Here is a 19,730-nt window from a genome sequence, read left to right on the forward strand (position 1 = left end):
GGTGGCTTGACAAAAAGGATAGACTTCAAGACAATCTCTAATGCTGATCTTCCAGTTGCTCACCTACATATATATAAGGGAGAGGGGTGAGCTAGAGCACAGTGAGTAATACTATAATAAAGAGGTTAGTGAATGAAATCCAACATAATATAAAAACATGTTTTACAATTCCAAAACGAATCATATTTTACATTCATGTCAATACATTTGCTATAACAAAGTCTATCATCTCATAAAAACATATCCTCTAATTTCCAAAACAATTCATATATCTAATCATATCAATCATTTGCATTAACAATAATTAATCAAGCCATTATACGTGGTACATCCAATGGAGTAACAATATAACAATATGCCAAAGCCAATAGGACCACTAGGGTCAATCTAATAAGACCACAACAGGTCAATCAATAATCTATAATAGGTAATTCAATGTAGACTACTCAGGTCTAACATCAGAGATCTCTGTGTTTCAATTAATCCGTAAGCCATGGTATTATTCTCTCAGATAAGGGTCTCACTAAAGGATGTCACGAATACATTTAACAAAAAGTATCTTCATTCATTCATCTAAAATAACATTTCTCAAAACCATTCAATAAATAACTTTCAAAACAATAAATTTTGAACATATCTTTATAGAGATATTACTCACAGTGGGTTTGACTGGAATAACTCTTCGGATGTCTAACCTACAAAAAGAACACAAACGAACACACCGAAACGCAATATTACTCTCTTGATCGAATTCTCAATTCTCTTATTCTTTTCTTTCTGAATAAATTGAATTCCTACTTCACTTATATTTTCTTTACAAATAAACTGATTTCTTACTTTGCTTCATAATCAATAAACTTATGTTGGTTCTTAGCTTATTAGTCCTCAATGAGTCATAATTCAATGCCTATGAATGCTCGAGAAAAGATAAGGATGAAAATATGAACATGTAATTTTCCAAAAACATGCTGAAGAGGCCTAACCGCTCAAGCCACCACTTAGTCGCTCGAGTGGAGGCACAGTCTGCAAAAATACTGGGAGCTCGTAAGGTGCACTTGAGCGGTGACTATACCGCTCGAGCGGCCTGAATAATTATAGGTTTCAAAATACAGTAAAAATGGCTTCCAAATACATTTTTCAAAACTTTGTTGTTCTTCCTTTAAAACGTGAATTAAATCTTCAAGACTTTTGAAAACCTATGATGTATGTAACGATGGAATCCAATTTCATGAAAATAATAAAAATCAAACTTAAATGATGAATTACAAAATCAATCTCTTAATATTTGAATTTAATTCAATTTTTAACCTAAAACTTAATTTATAATCATAGATGTTCCAAAATATGTTTAATTTGAGTAAAACTTTTAAATCACATCACAATATGGATTAAAGATCAATATCAAACCAATTTCTAATTTTCATTATAAAATCAAAACCTTATCTGACTTTAGGATTAATTTGAAATTTTCATAAACTTGATTTTTATAAAACCTTTCCTTTTTCTCTTTAAAATATGAAATTGAATAGCTCAAATTCTTCAAAATCTATGACGCATGTAAAGATAAAACTCAAATACTTTAATTTTCAAAATCAAACTCAATTTGGTGATATTCTAAGATTAATTTCCATATTCATTAACCTAACTCAATTTTCTTCATCTTATTGCTAATTTCTTTTGAATTACATGAAATTGAACCCAATTACCTCTTGATTTTAGTTGCTAGATGATTTATTTACAAGATTTAGGTTTCAATTTCTTACCTAGAGTCTTGAATGGTTGAATTCCTTTTCAATTTCTTGAGTTTCCTCTCTTTTCTTCACTTAGGTGCCTTGAACCCACTTCTTCAAAGCTTTTTCCAACACAATGGTTTGAGTTCTCTCTCTCTCTCTCTCTCTGCACCAAAACATTCCAGCTCCTCTATGATATAAACCCTTCCTCTTCACATATGAAACCATCAACCAAACAATACATATGCTCACACAAAAGTTCCATTACAACAATTAACTAGAATGTTCTCAACTCTTCTTGATTTAATTAGATGAATAGGATTAGCTTAGTTATTAATTATGTATTAACTTATTTAAACCCCACTTAGTTTTTAATAATCTTGATTGGTACTTAATTAATCATAACTAATCACAAATCCCACATAACTTAATTAGTCGAATTAACTTCAATTATGGCCCAAATAATCATAATTTAATTTACTAATCTGAATTAGATTTTTAATCAAACTCTCATAAAGCTCCAAATATGAAATTAAATTTATTGCCATCATTAATTTTAGTTTCTCATATCACTAAGACCTTCAATTTTAGATCAATCCCAAGATTTTTGCCAATAAATTACATATTCAAATTGGACACCTCATAAGTAAATTTAATTCGGAATAATCACAATTCTCAATCCTCATAATTGAATTAACTTAATTAACTCCAATTTGGAACCAATTAATCAAATCTGAATTTTACTAAATTGAATCGAATATTAATTAAACTCCCATATGGTTCAATATTAGGAATTAAACTGATTCAACTCACCGATTATACTCTCTTAAACTATTTAGACATTTAATTTCTAATTCCAAAATAAATCTTTATTAGAATTATATATGAATCAGGCTCCATAGTTCTCATAAATCCCATATTAAACCAGAATAATGACAAATTAAATTCAAATCTCCTTAATTAATTACATATAAAATATTATATGTGGTGGGGCCGTCCCAAAATTTGTCACCATTTGAAATGCTAATGCTACACACTTTTAGTCACTAGCAGGCCATGTAGCAACCTAACAAGACATGTGGCAACGTCCCACTGGGGTGTCATTTTTGGTACAAACATTGCCCCTATCACGCTTTGTTCTTGAGCAAATGATGAGGCTTGATTTGATTGCCATTTCTAGAATCCTCCTGATGGCCAAACGTTTAAAGGTGAAATTCGACAAGTACTCTTTCATTCTTATTTGCCCTTTTAGATTAACTGTTGTAGACATATCAAACCTTTTGGATACCTTCTAGAGACTTGACAAATCTTTTGAGATCTTTTGCAGACTTTACACAACTTCTGAGATCTTCTAGGGACTTGACAGATCTTCTGAGATCTTCTGCATCCTTATCAGACCTTTTGAGTTTGTTCTTACAAACTTGATAGGCCTTGATCAAGACCTTCTAAACTACCTTCTGTAGACTTGACAAACCTTCGAAGACCTTCTACATTCTGAATGCCTGTTGAGGTACACCAAGATCTTAGACCTTTTGAACAAAGTTCAAGCAGTCATGAACTAGCGCCTACACTTTTCTATTTTGACCTCATTTCTCTCTACCAAGCTTGGGTGAGCTTCTTACAAGAGAATGGTGAAGTGGATAGCTAGTTCTCCTGTATGAAACTTCTAGCATACTATAAAGCAGGCTTGTTCATTGTTTTAGAAGGCCTAAAATGTTGGTTAGACTTGAACTACCATTAGGCCTTCTCAGACATTCTGAAAGGCCAAAAATTCCTGCGTAAGACGCTTGCTACACCTTAAGGCCTGTTCTTTGGGTTAGAAGGCTTGAAGTACTTGCTAGGCTTGAAATTGATGTCGGGTCTTCTTAGACATCCTAAAAGGCCAAAACTCCTTATCCGGCTCCTCAAACATGAGGCAACTTGCAATTTTTCTTCAAAAAGTTGAATTTATTATAGGCCAAACTTCCTTACTTGATTTATAATCTTTTCTTCCTTCAACACCTCCTTTGAGCTTTTTGATGAATTGTTTTGAAGAATAGAGATGTTTGTTTGGTCTATGCAACTCTTCACGTGACTTGAGACTTCTTGCAATCACCTTATTGTTTTTGTATAAGTCATGTGGATAGTATTCTCTTCTAATGTGCCCCACAAACCCAATGTGGGTGTAAGTTTTCATGTACTAAGCCAAAAGTTGGCATACACATGTAATGCTTTTTAGCTTTTTGAGAGATGCTGAAAAGGTCTTCATCCAACATAGGAGAAGGAAAAGATTGCTCATCACATTCTATGATATATGAGAATATTTATGCTCTTAACTGAAATATCAACAATTTCTTCAACATAATTTCGCCCCCATTGTGCAGTTTTTAGAGGAAAATTTTATTGGATCTTCTGGTCTATATTTCGACTTACCTCAAGCTTGACTTTTGACTTGATTTCAAAGTGAACCCGATGCTCGATCGCCTGTTTTACAAATGTTGAGGCAAAGTCTACATCTTGCCTCCTCACTTCTGAAAATTTTGTTGTACTTAGAAGATTGTCATCATTTCCTCCTACTAAATACAAAAGATTATTGGTGGGCCTTTGACTGTAGACTTGATTGTTGGTTGGGTCATCTTTTTCTTCTAACGACTTGTCAAGAGGATGCCCTCCGCGCTATGATCCTTGCCCCTTAGGATTGGGCTATGGAATGATAAAGCCTGATAGAATCCTAGGGGAGTTATGGAAGAATGAACTATTTCATGTTGAGCAAAGTGGTTTTACTCCCCTAAGTCAACCATAGAAAGATTGTACAATGGATTGTGCATCAAAATTAGCTTACCTTGGGCATTGTTGATGGGCCTTTGCTTACTTGTCTACCCATTGGCAAAACCAAATCTTCCTTCTAGTGCTATTCTAGCAAGATGCCCCCTAAGACTAAACGAATACCTCATCAAATAGGAGTGCTGGACAACGATCCTTGATAGACCCCAGAAAATTGTAGATGAGTAGTGATTGGTGCATTAGACAAAATTTCTTCTGGATGTAGTCCCATTGCTCTAACTTATGGAATAACTGATTGTGAAAATGACGGCCTCGTTTTTTCAAACATGGCCACCATCTAATTGATGACCCTTGTGAGCTCCTTCAAGGATGCAATGACAAAACAAGAAATCTCTTGACTTGCTCTTTCAAAACAACCATTGATGCCTTTTGTTGTGTGGTGTAACTCCTAAAAGAACTCTTGCTGCCCAGAAGACGGTTTTAGTGACTTTGAACCAAAAATGTCTAATGCATTAGTACGGAGTTGGATAAACGGATGTTGCCTCTCAAGACCAGTTGCAAGAGGATTGTACAATAGGTTAGGAGGATTCTATATGTGGGTGAAAAAATTTTATACGAGAGTCCTCTAAACTCCTAATAGTTGAATAGAAGGACCAACCATTCTTTCTAGGGTCCTCTGAATAGGATGCTTTCTGATGTATGTAACTCATCCTCTTGGAACAGGGGTGTTGGATGATGAACCCTGATCAATCGCAGAAGGAGTTGGAACGTTGATCACTAGACCTTTAGGCACGGTGTCTTTTGGTTACTGTCCAATGGTTCCAAACTATCGGGTAACAAATTTATCAGATGGCTGCATTCTGTCTCCAAACATGACCACCATCTTGTCAATGGTCCTCATAAGATCTTATTGGGACACTTCATCTCATTAAAGGATCACGAGATTGTGGGATGCCTCGGGAGTACCCGAACACGCCCGATAGTTCAAACTCTTGATCTTCGATCTAGTCTCACGAGTGCAATATGAAACATAAATGAGAGTCCAGATCTAGCAAATCTATAGAAATTCCATTAATCGCAATATTTGCCAGAAATGAATTTCATCACCAGATCTCAAAATCAGCACCTAATCTTTTGGGAAAACTAAGAAACCCGTGACTGGTGCCAAAGGTCATGGTTCGTCATAACCAAAGATGCCTCGGTTCGGAACCTTAGGTATGAAGGGAGAAGGTCATGAATTAAGCACCCCTGTTCACTCGATCAAAGGATTATGCTATATTAAACCATGATATGAGTTTTATGGACTATATATTCTCGTGTTTTGATTATTATTAATGCTATACTTTATTATATGAGACAAGCAAGTATAGACCATGTCACTCATTTTGGAATGCTTTGATCTCATGCATTTTAAAAGAGTTTTGAAAAATGTACAAATCAAAGGAAATTGAGTTCAGAAGCATAAGAATCAACACCATTCTAACCTAAACGACACAAATTTCATCCATTGACAATCATAGAGACGAATTAATTAAGCAAGTAGCTGCATGGTAGAATACTAGACATAATATGAAAATCATGCACATGTGTAATGCTAAAACTATAAATGCTCACCTAGTATTTTCTAGCCTCCAACAAAAGAATGAACCAAAGTTAGTAAAATATGCATGATATTATGTACGTAATACTAATACAATGTATTCACACAAATGTGATTAAGGACTCGGCTACTGACACATGACATGTGGATCATCTCAAATCATGAGGTAGCACATAAAATCACATAAGAAATGATAAGCGCACAAATGCAAATGAATCGAATCCATATGCATGAAACATGGATGCAAGACATGGATATGATGAAAAAGAAAACATGATGCTATCAACAGTGTCTTGCCCCGGATTTACAAGGTCCGGTCCACGCAAATAAACCCATAATCGATAGATAAAAGACACCAATAATGATAAAGAAAAGTAATAACTCTTATGCAGACGGATACAATAAGGTCACACAAGACATGTGTTCATCCGATTTCATACATCCTATGTCACAACCCCAACCCGACCCTAGAGGTTAGAGTGGTGACCGGCCAGTAATCATAGATTACCTATGGCCTCAAAGACAAAATTTCAAAAATATTTAAATAATATCGGGGCTTAAAGAGAAAACAAAACAAAATAATATTGTCCATTGAGCTGTGCATAAATGATAAATTGAAATATCTAAAACATTTATAATATACCTTCACATGCTCAAGACATATCTTATATACCACACACACATATATACATAAGACTTTTAACAAAATACAAAGCTTAGCAAGCTTGGCAAAATGAAACTAAAGCCTCAACACAGAGGCACTGCTTGGGTGGCTTGACAAAAGGGCGGACTCCGAGGCAAACTCTAATATCGATCTTCCAGTTGTTCACCTACATCTACATAAGGAAGAGGGGTGAGCTAAAGCCCAGTGAGTAATACCAAAATAAAGAGATTAATGAATGAAGTTCAACATATTATAAAAACATGTTTTACAATTCCAAAACGAATCATATTTCACATTCATGTCAAAACATTTGCTATAACAAAGTCTATCATCTCATAAAACATATCTTCCAATTTCCAAAACAATTCATATATCCAATCATATCAATATTTGCGATAACAATAACAGATTGAGTAATAAAGTAACAATATAACAATGTGTCGAGGCCAATAGGACCACTAAGGTCAATCCAGTGGGACTACAATGGGTCAATCAATAATCCATAATTCAATATGGACCATTAAGGTCTAATATCAGAGATCTCTGTGTGTTAATTAATCCAATGGGCTATGGTATTGTTTCCCCTAGGCGAGGGCCTATCAATTAATGGACCATGGTATTGTTTCCCCCAGGCAAGGGCCTCACAAAATGATACCACAAATAAATTTCAAAAAGAGACATTCATTCATTCATATAAAATAACATTTCAAAATCATCATCGTGAAACAATTTTCAAAATATATTCAGTGGGCGTGACTCGAATGTGACTCCTCAGATGTCCAACCTACACAAAGCGTACAAACGAACATATCGAAGCACAACATTATGCGCTCGATCACATATAACTTCTCTTTTTCTTTTCTCCCCAAATGAACCGAATTCTTATTACGTATTCTTACTTTATTTATTCTTTCTTTTCAAATAAACTAATTCCTCACTATGCTTCATAATCAATTAACTTATAGCGATCCCAGTTGTCCTTTTTTCTGTTCTGTTGCATTCCGGACTCGGTTCCGTGAAGTTGGTTGATGTATCTATCTTGTTGTCGTCCTTTAATTCCACTTGATTGAGTTTTAGGATCTTTTGGGCAGGGTTGTTACAGGTTGATTAGGCCTTGGTTTCAATTCCTTGTTGCCCAATTTTTAGGCGATCTGCTCGAGCGGGTCTTCTTGCGTTCGAGCGGGGATTGCACACCTCCAGTATTTCGTGTTCCTGCAAAACTTCTGCAGATGCGATTTCTACGCTCGAGCGGGTTTCTTTACGCTCGAGCGGTGGCGCTTGAGTGGGTTTGTTGGCGCTCGAGCGGGTAATACTTTCTGGGTATAAGTTCTGGGAGGGGGAAATCTACGCTCGAGCAGACTGGTTTTCGCGCTCGAGCAGAAGTGCTTTATTCTTGTGTCTTGGCGCTCGAGCGGGCCTTATTGCGCTCGAGCGTGTCCAGATTTTGTTCTTGGCGCTCGAGCGTTGTGTTCTCCGCTTGAGCGGGTCATGCGTATATGAGTTATCCACTGGGTCACTTTAAATCACTTTTTCACTTTCCTTCTCTCTCTTACTTTCCCAAAAACCCATTGTTGAGCTTCTCACTCTAGAACTCTACCTTCTCTCTAGGTATTGATCTAGCTAGGGTGTTTTTCTCACCTTTGGCCTTTACAAAAGAGTTGTTGATCGTCGATGGCTATCTTTTGATCCGAGAAACTCGTGGTTTGGAGCAAGTTCGTTTTCATCATCTTCTTTGTTGGTTGTCATCTTTTGAGGTAGGGATTCCTACTCACTCTTATGGTCTTTGACCTAGATTCTTAGTTGTTTTGATAGAGTGTTGAACTTGGGAAATTTTGGGACTTAGGGTTTCTAAATGTGTAAAAGGGGTTTTATGATTTTGGGCTCATAATATGTATTTTGGGTTCAAAATGATGATATTATTGTTGGTTGGTGATATTGGAACCTTTGGGTTAATATCGAGAATTGGGGATAAAAGCCCTAATTTGTTGTTTAAAATTAATTGGTATAGTTAATTTGGGAAAATTGTGAGCTTATGGAACTTAGTTGAAAATAATGAAATTGGCTCATTATGTTGTGAAATGATGGAGTTGGATTTATAAATCGCTCGCTTTTGAAAACATTGATATTTTATCTGTTGGAGCTTTTATTATCTGTTTAGAAATAATTGCTTGGGCTACCGGTGGAGGGTAGTTTTGATTGTTGTAGACAATGCATGATGATTAGGCAAACTAAAACTAATCAATTGAATATGTCATAGAGTATGACGGTTGATAGAATACATTAACGTTGTGTATTGATTGATTGTGTATATGACCTTTGTGTATATATGCATTGTGTGTGTGGGAGGAGATAGGGGATGTACTCCACGGTTTAGGGGAAGATAGGGGATGGACCTCTAAACCGGATGTTGTGTGGGAAGAGATAGGGGATGGACTCCACTGATACAGCTCATATGCTTGTCAGATAATGTGTTGATATAGCTCATATGCTTATCTTTGGAAGTGTTGACATAGCTCATATGCTTGTCATTGGAAGTGTTGATATAGCTAATATGCATATCTGTTGAAATGTGGATACAGCTTGTATGCTTATCTGTTGAGATATTGATATAACCAATGTGTTTACCTATTGTAAAAATGGAAAATGTTTAATATGAGTTTTTGTCTCATACAAGTGGATGGCCAGATTCTGAGCCATTAATGGAAATTGTGAAATTGATAAGAAATGGAAATGGATTCATGAATTGGTTTATGAAAATTGAACATTTATCAATTGCTAATGTCTTAGTCTTTGCTCATACTGTGTTTAGCATATCTCTACTGGGCTGTGGCTCACCCTATATGGGAATATCATTTTGAGGTACAGGTAGCATGCCACCTCCAAGGACGTAGCTTGGGAGGCTAGAGGCAGGCAGACTTTTGTTGTTTAGTTTCTTAATGTATTACATGTGTATTCAAGCCAAGGGCTTAATGTGTAAATGAGTTAGTACTTTTTTTTGTAACCAAGTGTTGACTTGGAAAGCTGTAAGCCTTTAGGGCATTTGCTTTAGTCGTTAACATGTAATACTTTTGGTAATGGAACTCTGATGAATAGAAGAATGTGGAACTTTTGTATATCCATGCATGTCTATATTGATGGGTTTATTGTTATTATTTTGAGGGCGTTACGTAACTTATGTTGGTTCTTAACTTATTAATCCTCAATGAGTCATAATTTATGCCTAAGAATGCTTGGGAAGATATGACGATGAAAGTATGACAGAGATGTAATTTTTCAAAATATGCTAAAATAGCTTGACCACTCGAGCGGACTGCAGAGTGTGCAAAAAATATTAGGAGCTTGAAATGTTCGCTTGAGCGGTCTGTAAATTTTTTGGGTTTTCAAAACTAAAGATTTAGCTCCCAAACTTCATTTCAAAACTTAGGCGCATGTTTGACTCAATTTAAAGTATAATTTCATAAATAAATATGAACGCATGACTAATTTTGAAATTGTAATGCAAAACCCTCATTGATTTATCAAGTTTAAAACTAAAAGTTGATGAATATAATGATTCCAAAGCTTTTGTTCCTCTTCCTTACAAAATATGAAATTAGAGCTATAAAACTTTAAGAAAAACATTTTCATTTCAAAACTTGCAATTGAAGTTGTATAATTCTTAGAAAAATATTTGCATGTATGTAATTAAAATCAAGACTAACTAATTTTCCTTGTTCCAAAAATCAAATTGTAAATGTTCCAATTTAAATTGAATAAAATAAACTCTTAAACTACATTGCATGCATGGATGAATAATCAAAATCAAACCAATTCCTAATTTTCAACTCATATTTCATGAATACATGGTTTCCAAATCTTTTCTTCAAAATCAAATGCATAATAAATTGCATGGCTCAATTCCTAAAAATTCATAATGCATGTAATTTATAAAGCTTAATTTAACTATAACTTTCAAAATCAAATCCTAAATCATGAACCCATTATTAATTCAAATCCTTTAGCTCTTTCGTCTTGTTCTTCAATACATGAAGTTAAATACATATATCCATGAAATTGAGAGTATGAACTTATGAAATTCTCCGAAAATAATCAAAGATGAGCTTTTATACATGCAATTCAAAAATTCAAATTAAAATGATGAAACTCAACATAATCTTTCATGAATATACATGTAACCCATTCCTTGCTCAACTCCCAATTTCTTTCTAATTTCATGAATGTAATCTCAAACCCTTCTCAATCTCAAGTATAATAAGAAGATCCTACATAAATCAAGCTTAAATTTCACACCTCAAACTTTAATTTCAGCAATCAGAATTGATTTCCTCTTTAGTCTTCTTATTCTTCTTTCAATTTCCAGCACAAGTGTGGGTTTCTCTCTCTAAGATGAGCTCTTCAACTCACTCTCCTACTCTCTAACTTGGACTCTTCAGCACATCTAGTAAGTGAGCCCCTTCTTGACTTTGAAAAAGCCTTCAACTAAGTGATATACACACACACTGAACACAATACATAATCCTCACTTCTTGACACCACACAAGCACACATGCACACTTCCTTGAATTCCAATGCACCACTCTCATGCACACACAGATTTCTCAGCGCGCACACACCCACATACACTCTCAAATTCTAGACCATTCTACAATTCCATTTATGATCAAGATTAACTTAATTAGGCAACACTTAGTCTTAATAAATCTTGATTAGCACATAACTTAATTAATCATAACTAATCCCAAGCCTCACATAATTTAATTAGTCTAATTTATTGCAATTGAGGCTCAATTGATTATATTTAATTTTTACCAATCTGAATCAAATTTTTAATCAAATTCCCAGAAGGCTCCAAATACCAAATTAAACTTATTTCCATCATCAATTTTGTTTCTCAAACCACTAAGGCCTTCAATTTCAGATCAAACTCAAAAATATCTGTCAATAAATTACACATTCAAATTGAACACTTTATAAGTAAATTTAATTTTTAATAATCTCATGTTCTTCAATACATGAAGTTAAATACATATATCCATGAATTGAGAGTATGGACTAATGGAAATTTTCTGAAAATAATCAAAGATGAGCTTTTATGCATGTAATTCCAAAATTCAAATTAAAATGATGAAACTCAACATAATCTTCTATGAATATACATGTAACCCATTCCTTGCTCAACACCTAATTTCTTTCTAATTTCATGAATATAATTCCAAACCCTTCTCAATCTCAAATATAATAAGAAGATTCTACAAAAGTCAAGCTTAAATTTCATACCTCAAACTTTAATTTTAACAATTAGAATTGATTTCCTCTTTAGTTTTCTTATTCTTCTTTCAATTTTCAGCGTAAGTGTGGGTTTCTCTCTCTAAGATGAGCTCTTCAACTCACTCTCTTTCTCTCTAACTTGGACTCTCCAGCACATCTAGTAAGTGAGCCCCTTCTTCTTGACTTTGAAAAAGTCTTCAACTAAGTGATACACACACACACACACACATAGCACAATACATAAGCCTCACTTCTTGACACCACACAAGCACACGTCCACACTTCCTTGAATTCCAACACACCACTCTCATATGCACACACAAATTTCTTAGTGCACACACAGATTTCTCAGCACACCCACACTCACATACGCCCTCAAATTCTAGATTATTCTACAATTTCATTTATGATCAAGATTAACTTAATTAGGCAACACTTAATCTTAATAAATCTTGATTAGCACATAACTTAATTAATCATAACTAATTACGATCCTTACATAATTTAATTAGTCTTATTAACTGCAATTGAGGCCCAATTGATTATACTCCATCCGTCCCAAAATAATGGTCTTTTTTGGAAAATTTAACTTTTTTTGATAGTACAATTATTATATTTTAAAAATATTAATTTCTCAAAATTACCCTGTGAGAGTAAATTTTTTGGAGAATATTAATTATCATAATTGTACTTTTTATGTTATTAATGAATTTAAAAGAAGGGCAAAATAATAAATTTATATTATTTTATTGCTTGATTTTTGAAAAGGGACTAATATTTTAGGATAATGAAAAATGGAATAAGAGACTAATATTTTGAGACGGCGAGAGTATTTAATTTTTACTAATCTGAATAAGATTTTTAATCAAATTTCCAAAAGGCTCCAAATGCCAAATTATACTTATTTCCATCATCAATTTTTGTTTCTCAAACCATTAAGGCCTTCAATTTCAGATAAAACTCAAAAATATCCGTCAATAAATTGCACATTCAAATTGAACACTTTATAAGCAAATTTCATTCATAATAATCTCAATTCTTAATTTTCATAACTTAATTGACTTAATTAACTCCAATTTAAACTCAATTAATCAAATCTCAATTTTTACTGAATTGAATCAAAGTTGAATCGAATATTTAATTAAACTTCATATGGTTCCAATACTCGAAATTAAACTGATTCAACTCATCAATTTTACCTCTTTAAGACATTTGGACGTTCAATTTCTAATTCCAAAAGAAATCCTTAATAAAATCATAAACGAATCAGACTTCATAATTTTTTTAAATCCCAAATTAAATTAGAACAATGACTAATTAAAATCTAAATTTCTTTAGTTATGAAAAGTGTAAAATATTATACATAGAGGGGTCGCTACATCCTACATACAACATCTAAGTCGAATGGATGTTATTAAATAAAGTTATGCAATGATATCATATAGAAATGGTTCGCTCGCAGGCTTACATCATATACAAGGGTGTAACCTTTACAAGAATGGCACACAACCTAATAAATAAAACAAATGGTCCAAGGCCTACAAATAATTGAACCGCCTTACACAGCTCCAATCACAACTCCAATGTCTCATTCCACATCCATACAAGCAATACACCTAAAAAATATTTTCAGTCACGCAGTGTCACGACCCAAACCCGACCTTATAGGTTTAGCGCCGTAATCGGCCAGTAATCCGAGGATTACCAAAAGCCTTTGATCTGAATATTTTATAACATAAGGGGCTACGGAAGTAAATATACAAAATACAACGTCCATTGAGCTGTGTAGACATACATGAGACAGAAATTTTAAAACTTATATACATACACGTGACGTCATAATTACAGTAGTCTTACATCACATTCATTACAGATATAACCAAAAAGGGACTTAGACCAAAATACAAATAAACAGAAAACTTGTTCATATTCCAAAAAGAAAACAAAGTCCTATATGTTCACAAAATATGACCACATGACTTTCGGAACCTTCTCGGGAGGCACAAGGGTTGGCCCACAAAACAGAGCTCCAGGGGATTATCATTAAGCTTGGCCACGCGCATGATCACCTACATACATAAGTAATAGAGTAAGCAGAAGCCCAGTGAGTAATAATAGACTAAAGGGTTTTAATTGAATGATGTCTCATATCAAATTCAGAAATTAGAATTTCGATTTATATTCTTGTTCAAATCATGTATAGAAATTAGAGTTCATGCTTAATTATACGTGGTACATTCATTAGCGCTAATAGAACAGATACAGAGCAGATACAAAGCAGAGAGTGGTTATGAGTAACCAATTCCATAAAGGCACCTCCGGATCTGGGTAATGGATGACAGATACGCTAAGCCCCATGATGGAGTCTCTGGTACGGGTAACAAATAACAGACATACTAAGTTCCATGATGGAACCTTCGATACCGAGTAACAGCTAATATATATCACACGATGCTAAGGATCCCACGAATACATGTCGGAAATTAGACAATTATTCATTGTACTGAACATAACATTTCAGAAAACAGATCTTATTTCATCATATAGAAAATAAATAAAGTTGAACATAGCTTTACTAAGTTATTACTCATAGATGGCTCCAAAGCAGACAGACAAAGCAAATAAATTAGTTAACTTGCGGCGCGTGACCATAAACATAACAGACACACACATTGAAACACACACTCAGATAGTACTTCACTTATTGTGTTTCATTCTTAGTGTGTTTCTCAGTCTTCTCCTTATTATTATGTCTTAATTAGGGCTTAAGAATGCCTAAGATGCAATGAGGATGCCAAAACATGTTGTTTAACACTTAGTTAAATTTGCTGAAAATAGGGTCCTCGCTCGAGGGTAGCTTCCCTCGCTCAAGCAAAGGGTCAAAAATAAGAGTGGTCGCTTGAGCGCAACTTCTGTTGCTTGAACGGTGTATAAACTCTGCAAAAGTACTGGTTGCTTGATTTTTTCGCTCGACACACGCTTGATGGTCGCTTGAGCGTGAGACTGAGGTCTTTGCTCGAGCGTAACTCTGGTCACTCGAGTGATTTGCAAAACTTGTAAACTTCTGGGAGCATGAATTTTAACGTCGAGCCAACTTTTGGTCGCTCATGTGAAAGTGCAATATAAGGAATGGTCGCTCGAGCGCAGGTTCTGTCACTTGAGCAGTGAGATAGAGTTCTGAAATTTCCAGATTTGCTCCCAAGCTTCAAAACTCGAATTCAAAGTTACAAAACAGGTCCTTTTCGGCTAAAAGCTTGAGAAAACACTTGTAAACTTGTAAAACATTATGAATTCAAAATCATTTCGCAAAATCAAAGCCCAATAGCAAATCAATTATTCAAACCAACTTTGAAACTTATATGTATATGACAAGTGTGCAATGCTATGAACTCAAACTTGTCCAAAACATGATCAATTTAGATAAAATGGTGTAGAATAAGATGAATTCCGAAAAATAAGTTAGAACAAGGGCATGCATGTGAGAATTTCTTAGAAATCAAACTCAACATATGAGGAAATGAACATACATGTATGATTTAACTTCTAATTCACCTCTCAAAGCTTATTTCTTGTTCTAATTCCTCTTGAATTCATGTGTTAAGTCTCAATTACACAAGTGAAGGTTGAAATACTTACCTAAACTCTTTAATTAGGTTCTAGATTACTGTCTTTAAGCTTCCAAGCCAATTCCCTTTAATTCTCTAGCAAATTCCTTCCAACCTCAAGTTTTGATCTCAAACCCTCTTGGTCTCTTCTTCCTCTCTCTCATGCTTTGTTTGTAGGCTCAACAATGATGAAGAAAAGGTGACTCATTTGGTGCGTAAGCCTTATATAGGCTTGATTAGGGAATTAATGAAACTTAACTTAAGCCAATCAAATTGACATTAATTATTCTAATTTTATTCGTTCCGAATCAAATTTCAATTAAACCTACCTTAATTTTCAAAAAAAAAAAAAATCTAAATAACACATATACTGTGTCAAATTCATGTTCGGATGCCGATAAGGCCTTCAAGTCACATAACAAAACAGAAAGACAAAAACATATATTCCTACAGCAGACAGATATAAACACAAATAATGCAATTCACATGCAATTAATTCAGAATTTCATCTTAATTACTAATTAGGCACATTTAATCATGGTTTATCGGCTAATTATAGGTCGGGGTTGTTACAGTCTTCCCCCCTTAAAGAGTTTGATCCTTCAAACTTGAATTGCCTTCGTTTTGGAAGAATATCGGATCCAAAGGGAATAAATTAGGGTATCTCTTCTTCATATCGTCTTCAGTTTGCCAAGTTGCATAAGTCCCTCCGTGATTTTGCTAATCAACTGTCACTGATGGTATTTCTTTGTTCCTCAATCTTTTGATTCTGCGATTCACAATCTGAATTGGCCTCCCTTCGTACGTATAATCATCTTTCAGAAGTATATGGGTCGGCTCAATCACATGGAGTGGATCTCATAAATATTCCCAAAGCATTGAAACATGAAAAACATTATGCATATGTTCCATGACTGGCGGTAAAGCTACCCGATACGTCACCAGATTGATCTTCTCAAGGATTTCATATGGTTCAACATATCTCGGTGCCAATTTCCCTTTCACACCAAACCGATTTTGCCCTTTCATTGGAGTCACTTTGATAAACACGTGATCCCCGACTTCATATTCTCTGTCTCTTTGTCGGACATCTGCATAACTCTTTTGGCGACTTTGTGTAGTTTTTGATCTCTATTGAATTAATTTCACATTTTCAGTCGTCTCTTGTACCAGTTCTGGTCCCAACAAAGGTTTATCACCTACTTCGGCCTAACAGATCGGAGAATGGCATTTTTTACCATACAGAGCTTCATAAGGAGCCATCTCAATACTTGAGTGATAACTGTTGTTATACACAAATTCAGTTAATGGTAAGTAGGTCACCCAACCGCCTTGTAAATCTAAGGCACACATTCTGAGCATATCTTCCAAAGTTTGTATCGTTCTTTTTGATTGGCCGTCTGTTTGTGAGTGATATGCATTGTTCAGTCTTAACTCAGTTCCCAAAGCTTGCTGTAGACTCTGCCAGAATCTCGAAGTAAACTTGGGATCTCTGTCAGACACTATGGAAACTGGAACTCCATGCAATTTCACAATCTCATTGACATACAAGTTGGCCAACTTATCCACATTATACAAAGATTTGACAGGAAAAAAGTGGGCATATTTAGTTAAATGATCAACAATGACCCAAATAGAATCCATACCTCAGGAGGAGCGAGGCAGTCCAACAATGAAGTCCATCATGATATGCTTTCATTTCCATTCCAGTATTAGAAGCGGCTGAAGTAATCCAGCAGGTCGTTGATGTTCATCTTTTACCTATTGATAATGTAAACACTTAGCCACAAAATCAGCAATACTCTTCTTCATTCCTAGCCACCAGAAGTTCTGTTTTAGATCCTTGTACATTTTCGTATTACCAAGATGTATAGCAAACTTTGAATTGTGAGCCTCAGTCATAACATGTTTCCTCAAGTTAGAATAATCCGGTACACAAAGTCGACTCTGAAATTTTAACACATTGTTCTCCAACACAAATCTTGGTTTCGGTTTTGAGTCAATCTCATTAACAATTTTCTTCAAGAACTCATCTTCAAGTTGTTTCTCTCTAATTTCTTCAATGATTACAGGCTGAGCATAAATGGCAGCTAAGATCTTGCCCTGTTCACACAACACAATTTTAATCTCATTCTTCTTCAAGTCACATAACAACTCTCTCTGACCGGTGAGCAGACATGAAAAATTCCCAATCGATTTTCTATTCAATGCATCTGCAACTGTATTTGCCTTCCCTGGATGATACAAAATTTGAAAATCATAGTCTTTTATCAGCTCAAGTCATTGCCTTTGTCTCATGTTTAACTCCTTTTGAGTAAAGAAGTATTTGAGGCTTTTATGGTCAGTATACACCTCATAAGTTGTACCATACAGATAATGACGCCAGATTTTCAAAGCAAAAACCACAACTGCAAGTTCAAGGTCGTAGGCTGGATAGTTTTTTTCATATGGTCGAAGTTGCCGAGAAACATAAGCAATCACTTTTTTATTTTGTATTAACACACATCCCAAACCATTGTACGAAGTGTCACTGTAAATCTGAAACCCATCAGTACCATTAGGCAAAGTCAAAATTGGTGCAGTTACTAACCTGGTCTTTAACTCTTAGAAAGTAGACTCCTTTTGATCATTCCAATCAAACAGTGTATTTTTCAGAGTCAGTTGTGTTAATGGCAAGCTAAGTTTGGAGAAGTCTCTTACAAATCTGCGATAGTAGCCAGCAAGTCCCCGAAAACTCCTAACTTCTGACATATTTGTTGGTCTTGGCCAGTCTACAATAGCTTCAATTTTCTGTGGATCCACTAATATACCATTCTTGTTGATCACATGTCCCAGAAATGCTACACTGTTAAGCCAAAATTCATATTTGGAAAGTTTTGCATACAATTTCTTTTCTCTCAGGATTTGTAAGGCAATTCTCAGATGATTTTCATGTTCTTCCCTTCTTTTGGAGTAAATCAGTATATCATCAACAAATACAATGATAAATTCATCAAGAAATTATTTGAACACCTTATTCATTAAATCCACGAATGTCGCATGTGTATTAGTTACCCCAAATGGCATTACCTTGGTCAAACAGATCATCTATTCAAGGAAATGGATAATTGTTCTTCAGGATTACTTTGTTCAATTCACGGTAGTCAATACATAACCTTAAATACCCATCTTTCTTCTTAACAAATAGAATTGGAGCAACCCAAGGTGAACTGCTCGGGCGGATGAATTTCTTGCCTAAGAGTTCTTGGAGTTGAACTTTTAATTCTTTCAATTCAAAAATTGACATTCAATATGGGGTTATAGAAATTGATTGTGTTCCGGATACAACATCAATAGTAAACTCAATTTTCCTATCAATTAAGTCTCCGAGCAAATCATTTGGAAATACATCAGGAAATTCATTTACTACAGGGATGTTCTTTATAGTAAGACTATCAGAAGTTACAGTTAACACGCAACATAAGTAACCCCGACACCCTTTTCTTAACAACTTTCTGTCTTTCACAAAAGAAATCAAATATGGCCCCATTCCCAACGAATACAAACTCAGGCATACCAGGTGGTCAAAACAAAATAGTTTTATTCACACAATCAATAGTTGCACAATACTTCGTCAACCAATCCATACCAAGTATACAGTCAAAATGATCAATACCCAATAGTAACAAATCAACATATAATGTCATATTACCAATCACAACATCACATGCCGAACAAACATACACGTATACCATAGAACCTCCAGATGGTGTAGATACAGACAACAAATAATTCATAGGTTCTAGTGGTCTAGTCAATTTTCGGGAGAAAGCATGCGATACAAAGGAATGTGTAGAACAAGAATCTATTAGCACATATGCATTTTGAGCACAAATAAGGAGTATACCTGACACCATACTTCAGTGTTCTGCACATCACCAGGCACTAGTGCGAAAACTCAGCCTTGTCTCAAAGTTTCTCTTCCAGTGTTAGCTCTCGTATTTGTTCTAGCTGCAAAAGCAGATCCAGCTAAACTTGTTGTGAGATAGTTGGCATTATCAGATCTAAACAGGCAATCTTTCACTACATGGCCTGTCTTGCTGTATTGGAAACAAGCATCG

The 19,730-nt window shown here is 34.8% G+C and overlaps 1 protein-coding gene across 1 annotated transcript; it reads right to left on the reverse strand.

Moving 5' to 3' along the window:
• Positions 1-17,391: 17,391 nt before the first annotated feature.
• Positions 17,392-19,526, reverse strand: LOC145818994 (uncharacterized). The gene is made up of 2 exons (XM_082912968.1): positions 19,517-19,526; positions 17,392-17,864 (listed from the first exon to the last, which is right to left on the reverse strand). Exons 1-2 carry the CDS (start codon positions 19,524-19,526, stop codon positions 17,392-17,394), a joined length of 483 nt encoding a protein of 160 aa, XP_082769094.1.
• Positions 19,527-19,730: the final 204 nt, after the last annotated feature.

The sequence above is a fragment of the Camellia sinensis genome, chromosome 2 (genome assembly GCF_055761805.1).
Source record: "Camellia sinensis isolate YWXY chromosome 2, ASM5576180v1, whole genome shotgun sequence".
Lineage (NCBI taxonomy): Eukaryota > Viridiplantae > Streptophyta > Magnoliopsida > Ericales > Theaceae > Camellia > Camellia sinensis.